Below are 10827 nucleotides of genomic sequence, written 5' to 3' on the forward strand. Positions count from 1 at the left end.
CCCTCTCCCTCTCAGAGATTTGGACTGAAGAATCTGCAGTTTCAAATATTTGGCCTGTTTCACTCGAGCTCTAGCCACTTTCTGCTCTACTTCTCTTGTTTACGCAAAATTTTGAAAGGCGAGTTTCTTTCTAGCTGGAAACTTGTGATTGCTTTAAATTTATGACCATTAGCATGCTAGAATTTTATTTACCCTTCAGGTTTTACTGCATTTCCTTGCCATTTTGTTTTGCCTTCAAGTTTGCTGTGTATATTGATAGGTACTTCTCCAGTATTTGCTTGTAAGCTCCGATTTGTTTAATATTTCTTCAGCATTCATTTATGGAGCTTTACAGTCAGGATTTTGTATAAATCGAATGCTCGTGTCAAATTTTAGCCAATAAGCTTTTCTCGTGAGCCAGAATGTGTCAGTTTATTGTAGATATGATCTTATTGCACATTAATTATTGTATCCTGTACTCAGAATGCCGATTTTCTTTGTAGGGACCGTACATATTTTTAAGGCTGCGGCTTCATTTTTTTTATTTCATCCTTGAGTTTCGAAAATATTTAGTTACAAGAGTACGGCGAGTTGGGAATCTGGTCTTGTTTTGAATAATTAATGTGTGATTTGATTTAGTTAGGCACTTATTATCTCGGTGTAGTTCGATTGGAATGTCAATTTGACTGATTGGATTTACCTGAATTATTTTGTCTGTATAACAATAAATGCATTATAGTACATGTCAAGTTTGAAATTTGTTGCTTCCGTGGCTCCAATGTTCTGTTTTTCCAACTCAAGGATTATCATTTTGGCGAGGTGAGGCGACGCGACCCTGGCTTGACCGTGCCGAGTGGAGGCCTGGATGCTGTATGGTTGTTGCAATATAATGCCGGCCATGCGCACTAGACGAGGCAGGCAATCCCGGAAAAACCATGTTCCATTTTATTCCACAAATATTTCGATGTTCCTATTGCTGATATGTGAAAACTATAACGATGAGACACATTGTTTGTGCTATAGTAAAGTTTTCTATTGTACGAAGTAACTTGCAACGGGCTTTCAATAAATTATTTTTTAACATTATTTTACCCCGTGAGATATAAAGGTGATGCAGATTTGTTTTCCAATTACAGTGTACTCATATCTTGAAATGTAAGGCATAATTATTTTTTTTCATCGTATTTCATAATATAAATACATTAACTAAGCAAATACAAGTCCTCTATCATCAAACCCCACCATCAATTATTCGCGTGTATCTAGGTGATCTAACCAATGAGACAAGGTGATTAAATTCTTTTTGTCTTTGTATTTGGGGTGGTTATCTTAGGCTCCCATTGTTTCGCTTCTACTGTTTTAAGCTAAAATTTGAATTTTAAAACTTAATTTTAAAGTTGATTTTGTGGTTTTTCATTGTAGTTATTTTATGACCTTTGCTTTCAAATCGCTATGGACATGTATATAAAATTTTTATCCAAATTAATTTGTTGCTAATAAGCCGTGTTGTTTTTGCTTACAAAAAGCGAACCGATGGGAGCCTTATATTTTAGCATGAAGAAAGTATATTTATGAAACTGTGTCTAGAAAAGTCGCTACCGGGCATCCGATGATTCCCATCAAATAGGTGTATGGACGAAAATGGATTGAAAACGATGATTACGTAGCAAGTCGAGCACCAGAGACGGGCAGACACACTGATACGAAGCCAAAAAAGGACAGAACAACAACCAGGCCAGCACGAATCTCCTGGCGAGTATCTTGTGGCTCTCAATTCGACTGATGAGATCGGCAAGATCTGTCCACGCAAAATTCAACAAAAAAGCTTTTGTAATATTGGATGGTTCATATACAGGGTTGTACTCCCTTTAAACGTTGGCCTCTTGTTAGTCGATGCAATCGGATCGAGACCCATATGCAGCTGAGAACAAAAACATTTGATCGAGTAAAAGATAAGAAAATTCATCTTTTTGGTTGCCGGATCATCCTATTGACTGACCAAAACGACACGATCGAGGCTAGTGAATTATTAGAGGAAGGAAAGATAGCCGAAAAGAGCAAAAAAAGAAGAAGCAGCTGCTGCTGTGTGGCTGTGCATCTGGAGAGGACGCAATGGAGACCAGGCGTCCTCTGCATCCGCTGCTCCTCTTCTCCTCGCCATGGCTGCTGCTGCTGCTACTACTTGTTGTTCAAGGCGTGAGCTCGCTGCCGTTCACGCGGGAGGATTTCCCCGACGGATTCACGTTTGGAGCCGGGACTGCGGCTTTCCAGGTATCCTGATCTGAGTTGTGTCAGCTTGATCTTTTCCTGCTACTGGTTGCTCTGCTCCTACCTGCAGATTCAGTTCAGAGCATAAATTGAATTTTGCATTTGTGAATTATGGTTGGGTTTTGGATTTTTGCAGTATGAGGGTGCAGCTGCAGAGGATGGGAGGACACCAAGCATCTGGGACACCTACGCACACTCATGTACTGTACTCCCTCTCAACTTGGATTGGCTTGATTCCTAATTGCTTCCTACTCCCTCCGTTTCACAATGTAAGTCATTCTAGTATTTCCCACATTCATATTAATATTAATGAATCTAGACATATATATTTATTTAGATTCATTAACATCAATATGAATGTGGGAAATGCTAGAATGACTTACATTGTGAAACGGAGGAAGTAATTAACTAATACTTGTTGCAACAAGAGGAGACCAATTTTTTTGCACACAATAGGTAATGGTTGTTTTGCTATGCTAGTTTGAAGTTCACTGGGTTCAGCCGAGAGAAAGGGGACATGCCACATTTCTTTGTTTTTTTGTCTTCAGATAATGGATAAACCGGTCACTATGTCAAAGGTACACAAAGGCACAAAGCCCAACGGAGCATTATTACTAAGTTTGTTTGAGAGATCTGTACATGATAAACTATAGAGGCCTTTTAACCTCTGCACTTAAGTTGGCGGGAAAAAAAATGTGTTTTTAAACATATGGTTGTTCTTGTTCTTTTTACCTGTCTCTGCCAATTTGACCTGTGATATGCTGAATCAGGGAGGAATCCAGGAGGCGAAACAGGTGATGTGGCGTGTGATGGCTATCACAAGTACAAGGTATAGTGTTTGGATCAGAGATAAAATCATCAAATTTCAGATTAATCATCCATGATCTTGCATTGTTCTGAGAAATTTTCTTTTCATCTCTGTTAATTCATTGTGGGCTGATCTATGTAGGAAGATGTAATGCTAATGAATGAGACAGGCCTGGAGGCTTATAGGTTCACCATTTCTTGGTCGAGGCTCATTCCGAGTAGGACAACTACATATCACCTACATATTGATATTTATCAATTTATCATTAGTGAAGATGCTTTCTTGTCCACACATGCATGATGCATGTTCTCATTTTAAGTTTGGATCAAACTAGGTGGGAGAGGAGCGGTTAATCCGAAAGGGCTGCAGTTTTACAACAGTATGATAAATGAGCTAGTAAAAGCAGGTAAGTTGACCTATCCCAATTCTGAAAAAATAATTGTATTCATTAATGCACATCACTCTTAATTTTGCATTAGTTGTTACTCACCAAATATCTTCTTAACAAAAATGATGCATGACTGGTGACCTCTGATTCTGAGATTAGGCTTTCTGCTCCTGATTCATGAATAGGTATTCAGATTCATGCTGTTCTGTACCATATAGATCTTCCACAGAGCCTTCAAGACGAGTACGGTGGGTGGGTTAGCCCCAAAGTTGTGTAAGCATTAAGCAGTAATTTCCCTTCATGCCATGCTGATAGTTATGATCATCAAGAATGCCAAGAACCATTACAAAAGTTGATCCTCACAAGGTTTGCTTTCCCTGCATTTGTGTTGCAGGGATGACTTCGCAGCATACGCTGATGTGTGCTTCCGCGAGTTCGGTGACAGAGTCGCGCATTGGACAACTTCAATTGAGCCAAATGTCATGGCTCAATCTGGCTATGACGATGGGTATCTCCCTCCAAATCGTTGCTCATATCCGTTTGGCAGAAGCAACTGCACACTTGGAAATTCCACGGTTGAGCCATACTTGTTTATACACCACACCCTGCTAGCTCATGCTTCAGCTGTTAGACTTTACAGGGAGAAGTACCAAGTGAGTGTGCATTATCACTAGAAAATTTCTTTTTCTTCTGAAAGACCTGTATACTGTCTGTTCTTAATTATTCTTATGAAGTCTAAGAAAATCACGTAGGATATCTGCGCATCGTTCCATTAAGCAAGAAAAATTAATTTTTGACGCAAGAATGCTCTACCTTATAGTCATTTCATTTATAGAAATGAGGTGTAGGGTTACATGATTATTAGAGAAGAGAGAGGTAGGGAGAAGGAGGAGTAAAAAAGAGTGAAGGGGGAGAAGAGTTACAGAGGTTAAGGAAGAAATAACAAAAAACAGGGAAAAGAAAGAATTTACATAAGTGTAAACATTAGGCTGTCGTTTAGGACAGTCTTTCACACCATGATCGAATTTTGAGTCTAGTGTCTTCGTTACTTCGTACACTCCAGAGATTTAGGGAATCACGGATTTGTTGTATTATATCTTGGGTATTGTCCACCCGTCTGCCAAAAGTCATGTTGTTGCGTGATTTCCACAGAGAGTAAGCGCAGGCTGCAAACCAGATTGGTATCACCCTTTGTGTTGGTTGGTTCCTGTCAATGGCTGCTTGGATGAAATCAGAGATTGTTTCGGCTCTGTTTGCGAATTGCAGGAGTCCTAGTTTTCTCCAGAGATTGTCGGCATTTTTGCATCTTAGGATGATGTGATCAGCTGTCTCAAGAGCAGGGCAAACAGGGCAGTGGGGGTCATCACTCCACTTTTTGTTGACCATATTGGCTTTAGTATTTAACCTATTCTTGAAAGCGAGCCATAAGAATACTCTGCAATTCTGTGGTATCGTGTAGACCCATATAAATTCAGCTGGCTTCCAAATGAATATACTCAAGAGCAGAAAAATGAATTTTATTTCTCTGTTTTTGGTTTCATTGTTTCAGGCTGCAGAGAAGGGCGTTGTCGGCATGAACATATACTCCATGTGGTTCTATCCACTCACAGAGTCAGCTGAAGATATTGCTGCCACTGAAAGAGTAAAGGATTTCATGTATGGATGGTATGTCATGTTATATCGTATTTCTGAAGTATTTACTATAGCAAGAATGAAACAAATACTTTTTTCGTCCATAAAAAACCCAATCTTTGGTTGTAAGCTTGTTATACCAGCCACTACAGCGTACTCTGCTGTCCTTTCATGCTTTGAGTTTTTCTTTTGAAAACAACGTTTGCACTCTCATAGGTTCCTAGTAGACTTTTTTTTTTTTTTTTTTTTTTTTTTTTTTTTTTTTTTTTGCGGGGAGGTTCCTAGTAGACTCTGAATCCTGACACAGTTAAATCCAACCAAATTGCAGGATCTTGCATCCTTTGGTGTTCGGAGATTACCCAGAGACCATGAAGAAGGCCGCCGGTTCCCGTCTTCCATTATTCTCTGACTACGAATCTGAGCTGGTTACTAATGCGTTCGACTTCATCGGGTTGAATCATTATACCTCAAATTATGTGAGCGATAATAGTAACGCAGTAAAGGCGCCGCTACAGGACGTCACTGATGATATTTCTTCCTTGTTCTGGGGTAGGAAATTTCATACTGATATGCTTTTTATTATTCACTAGGAAGGAAGCCCGCGCATACGCGCGGGCATGTTGTTTAATCTTGTTTGAAATTTTATTACAAATGTTTATGTGTGGATGATATTTTTAAATATTTTTTTACTCTATTTTAAACGTATGTTCGTTAATAACTGGTTTGGGCGTATTAGTTGAAATTGTATATCTTCAAATTTATTAGAAAAAAAATGTGTCACAATAATGAAGCTACTTGTATTACGTGTGATTCTTTTTAAAAATTTTTGGAGTTTCCAAACTTTATATAACATTTTTTTATTTTATATGCCATAGACGACTTTAATTAACATTTTAATTTTATTATATATTAATGAAACATATTTTCTATTAAAAATATAGCTAATGATACTACTTCATCTAATCGAAGATAGACTTATATTACTTGTATTCCCTCTTTCACATAAATTGAAGGAGTTAAATTTTATCCCAAAACAATAAAAGAATTTATACATAACCATATCATATTTTGACAAATTCTACCACGTTAATCTCCAAAGTACCGTATCATATTTTGACAAATATCTATAGTGTAGTGCATGTTAGTTCAGTGTTCAGTTTGTTTTCAACACCTATTGTTTCTAATCATATGAGACGCCACTGATAATTTGGAGAATACACATGTACATTTAAATCAGCCTTGTGTATTCGTTAAGTGCTTTTTACACCTAAAATATGATGTGAAATTATTATCATAACATTAATTATTACATGGCGGCTCCATATTTATAATGTATTTAGGGCTATTGATATTTAGTAGTTTATTTATTTAAAGGAATACAACCGGATTACAAATTGGATATATAATTTTAAAATAATTTAAAAGATAAAACGCTTAAAAGCATTGATTGAGTATTTTATATTTACATTTCGTAAATTTGAAGATTATTATATTTTATCCTTAAATTGTAGAAAATTATTTTTAAGGACTGCCGATTTTTTTGGCTTTATCATAAGTACGTTTTCTGTTCTTCCAGCAAACAATATGTAAGCAATATTATTTTTTTCAATCATATGTACATACGGAGTACTTTTTCCGGTCAACTGTTACATATTTCTCATGTATCCGTATATAGGAGAAATGTATTATTTTTAAATAATAAATTTAATCTAATGGTGTAAAATTAAGCAACTAAATTGTATTGTTTTTATTTTTACAAATGTAGATTTAAATTAGCGTTGTGTATTTGTCAAGACACCCTAAAATATGATGTGAAATAAAAAATTATCATAGCATTAAATATTATATATATCAACCTCGTATGTTAAGATAGAACGAATAAAGATCATTGATGGGATATTTCATATTTATAATATAAATTTAGTTTAACTATGTATATTTATGTAAATTTGTAGAGTAATATATTTATCTTTAAATAGTATATAATACTATTTCATATGACCATCGATCTTTTCCTAATGATACACATTTTTTTTGTTTTATTGTTTTTATAGTAAGGGGTTTTGAAAATACTATTTCAAAAGACTACCATGTGTAGATTTTTCTTTGTTCTGATGATAGTAGGTAAACTTCATTTCTTTTTCCAAGTCGTATGTACGTACGAACTACTTATGTTTTTACCCTAACAGTTATATAGCTTTCCCGTATACATACACAGAGTAATAAGGTATTAGTTTTTAAAATAAAATACATCTAATCTAATGGTCTATAATATTAGGTTCACCAATTTAAATGAAAATTGACAGTGATATTTGCTTAAATTTAAATAGTAGAAAGTTTGATTTTAAAGATAATCGATTTTTTAATGGTCCTACGTATGTTATGTTCGCTTTATTTTTTTTATAATAAGTCTGTGGGTAGTCTCTTTTTCTTTCGATAAACAGTAGGTAAGATTTATTGCTTTTTAGTCTTACGTATATGAACGTACCTATGGAGTACTTGTGTTTTTGTTTTCTTTTTCTGGTGAACAGTAAGATAAACGGCAATAAGATTCATTGTTTTTTAAGTCTCACGTACGTACGTACCTATGGAGTACTTGTGCATTTTTGTTTTCTTTTTCCGGTGAATAGTTTCCTTTTAAATAAAATACATCTAATCTAATTTAATAGTCTAAATTATCCGGTCCACCTTAAGTGAAAATCGACGGTGAGATTAGGCATTGCCACATGGCGGTCTATGAGCGTTTATAGAAGTGCCACGTGGTGGCTTGAGAGTGTTTATAGGAAGTTTAATGGACTTTTAGTATATAATAGATAGATATATTCTTAAAATTTTATGAAGCTCGCTCATTTTATTCATGTGTGCTTTTTTTTTTTTGGCAGCCAGCAAGAATAGCACACCTACTCGAGAGGTAATAAACGACAACACTGTCTCTGAACTGAAACTATTGAACTTTTCATAACATCTGCAGACTGTGAAATGGTTTTGCTTGTTACTCTTGAGGCAGTTTCTACCAGGGACCTCATTAGATCCTCGGGGGCTAGAGCTCGCGCTTGAATACCTTCAGGAAAAGTATGGAAATTTGCTGTTTTATATCCAGGAAAATGGTTAGTAGTCCTACTTGTAGCACTCAATTAGTCTCCAATGTTAACTTTAAGGATCTCTTTTTACAAAAGTAAGTAAATATATAAATAAGAGTTCTGAAATATAACTTCCAACTCACATTCTGTCATCAATTTTACTTGGCATTGTATCAGGTAGTGGATCAAATGCAACCCTGGATGATGTGGGGAGGATTGACTGCTTGACACAATACATTGCAGCCACGCTGCGATCCATCAGGTTCTTAAGAGTTTTCTACTGAAAATCACAAGATCAAACTCTTGGATCTTATTGGTTTGAATGACTGACCGACCGACCGATCGATCGCAGGAATGGTGCAAACGTGAAGGGATACTGCGTGTGGTCATTCATGGATCAGTACGAGATGTTTGACGATTACAAGGCGCATTTCGGCATTGTTGCCGTCGATTTTGGCAGCGAAGAACTGACAAGGCAGCCCAGGCGATCTGCTAGATGGTACTCGGACTTCTTGAAGAACAGTGCTGTCATCAAGGTGGATGATGGTCCTGTCTCCACAGCCTTTCATGCTCAGCTTTGAGTGATGGTTGCTGCCACTCTCAACACCATCCTGTACGCTCTCCTGCAAGAACAATTCTGTTTTAGTGGGCATTATCATTTATCTACCAATTATCAGAGTTGGAAGTTGTCAATAGGTACTTTGGTAAAATTATCACAAAACCTGAGATTGAGGCCATTCGCGTGGTTTCGGGGTGTGCACTCTGGTGTATACCCTTTCTCGATAGCTAATTGTTGACGAAATTTTTTCTTGTAACCATTTATTCCCTCTCTTTAAGATTGAAGCCATTGTACGATAGTATCACAAAACTATAGATTTAACACTTTCTTTTTTCTTGCAAAATTATAGATTAATTGTGGAGGCTCCATCCTTACATTTTTATCTGGATGGAACTTCTAAAATATATAATATGCACTTTGATAAGAGTAAATAATTAATCCTCTTAATTCTCTCCAATCCCTTCCTCCTGCGGACTAACCAAACAAGCCTACGTGAGAAATTATGACACATCAGCCATCGTATACGATCAATCCCAGTTTTTTTTAAAAAAAATGTATCCTGATAATTTTCATGTTATAAAATTGTTTTTTCTGTGCAAGAACGGATCGGTTTTAGGCTTTTAACTTTCTACTTTGACTCAACCAACAACCACCTATGTGCCTCTTCTCTTCTATGTGACAGCTGCATTTCATCAGCAACAAAAGAGACCACCGAGTTTTGGTACTATATTTTTTTTGGAGGAATTTTTTGGCATCAATTCCCTGCAGGAAAAAAGAAAAAAAAAAGGGAAGAGTACACTGATTCTTCAGAAAACAACAATTTAGTTGGGTTCTTGTTTGTGGAGCTTTCAGTACTTTATATGTAATGTTCTTGCCCAGTTAATATCATAGTATCATGCGTGTTTGCCTATTAGTACTGGGTGTAAAAATCCGAGCAAGAAAAAAAAACATTCGAGTACACAATTTAAAACAGTAGGATTTTTTTTATTGCCGTACCAAAGTAATTAATTTTTAATAATGAATTTCTATCAAAATTCACACAAGCGGCAATCATCCGAGCAGAGAATGGAGAAGGGATTTGTTTGTCTATTTTTTTATCACCCGAACAATAAGAAATCGGCACTACTAAGACCCCGCTATTTTCTCCAACAAAAATTAGATAAAATTTTAGATACTCATAGCACACTTTTCAAAGTGCTAAACGGTGTGTTACGTGTAAAAATTTTCTATATGAAAGTTGCTCTAAAATATTAAATTAATATAATTTTCAAGTTTGTAATAACTAAAACTCAATTGATCATACATTAATACCACCTCATTTTGTATAAAACACTTAATCTTCGTATTTATCTTCTATCCTTATCTGTCTGTCATCATCCCGTTGGCTGGGTTTTCTCCTCGCGGAGCACGCGACTAATAACGAATTAATTACAGAAAGAAAACCCTAATATGTCTCAGAAAGATACTAATCGTTACCATTTCTTAAGCTAAATGGATAGAAATTCAGCCACTGTTTCCACTTGTGGATATACACGGAAAAATACGTAGTAGAAACTAGTTAAAACTTAAAAATTATCATTGGATTTAAAAATGGATGCTTGAAATTTATCTATATCATCAAGAGTAAATATTTTTTCTGGTAAAATTTTTACTTATAGTTGAATTTGCGAGTAAACTATTTACTCTTGCTGATGTGGATAAATCTAAAGCGTCCGTTTTTTATCCAACAGTCACTAATTTGTTTGCATCACATATTTCTCCAATATACACGGCCAAAATGAAAGATAATAATCATAAATGGAAAGAGTGGAAAGAGAAGACTGAGGAAGAAGAAGAAGAAGAAGCATTTGAGGCTGTGTGGATTTCAATTTCGAACAATTGGACCTGTTGGGCTGGAAACGTGTGCCCCTAAGGAAGCTTCGATAATTAACAATTTCTATGATTAGAGCAAACTAATTAGCATTTCATCTACGATCACAGTGATAATATTTGGATAAATTAGTTTGCTCCTATTTCAGATGAAATTTAGAACATCCCCTGCCCTACATGTCATCTAGTGTCAAATAAATCTAATATAAAAACTTTAAATATAACGTAAATATGAGATGTGAAA

General features: G+C 35.8%; 1 protein-coding gene across 1 annotated transcript; it reads left to right on the plus strand.

Annotated features, from left to right (window-relative positions):
- The first annotated feature begins 1865 nt into the window (after positions 1-1865).
- LOC127774740 (beta-glucosidase 19) lies at positions 1866-9079 on the plus strand. Its single transcript, XM_052301028.1, has 13 exons — positions 1866-2250; positions 2384-2447; positions 3018-3076; positions 3197-3272; positions 3390-3461; positions 3629-3716; positions 3838-4096; positions 4993-5108; positions 5404-5624; positions 7958-7986; positions 8083-8182; positions 8333-8417; positions 8508-9079. Exons 1-13 carry the CDS (start codon positions 2092-2094, stop codon positions 8734-8736), a joined length of 1557 nt encoding a protein of 518 aa, XP_052156988.1. The 5' UTR covers positions 1866-2091; the 3' UTR covers positions 8737-9079.
- The last annotated feature ends 1748 nt before the right edge of the window (positions 9080-10827 follow it).

Source organism: Oryza glaberrima, chromosome 5 (genome assembly GCF_000147395.1).
Source record: "Oryza glaberrima chromosome 5, OglaRS2, whole genome shotgun sequence".
NCBI lineage: Eukaryota > Viridiplantae > Streptophyta > Magnoliopsida > Poales > Poaceae > Oryza > Oryza glaberrima.

Coding starts and splice junctions, on each gene's coding strand:
- LOC127774740 (XM_052301028.1), top strand. CDS start 2,092: ATGGAGACCAGGCGTCCTCTGCATCCGCTGCTCCTCTTCTCCTCGCCA. Junction 2,448..3,017: donor GGACACCTACGCACACTCAT/GTACTGTACTCC, acceptor ATGCTGAATCAG/GGAGGAATCCAGGAGGCGAA. Junction 3,273..3,389: donor TTGGTCGAGGCTCATTCCGA/GTAGGACAACTA, acceptor GGATCAAACTAG/GTGGGAGAGGAGCGGTTAAT.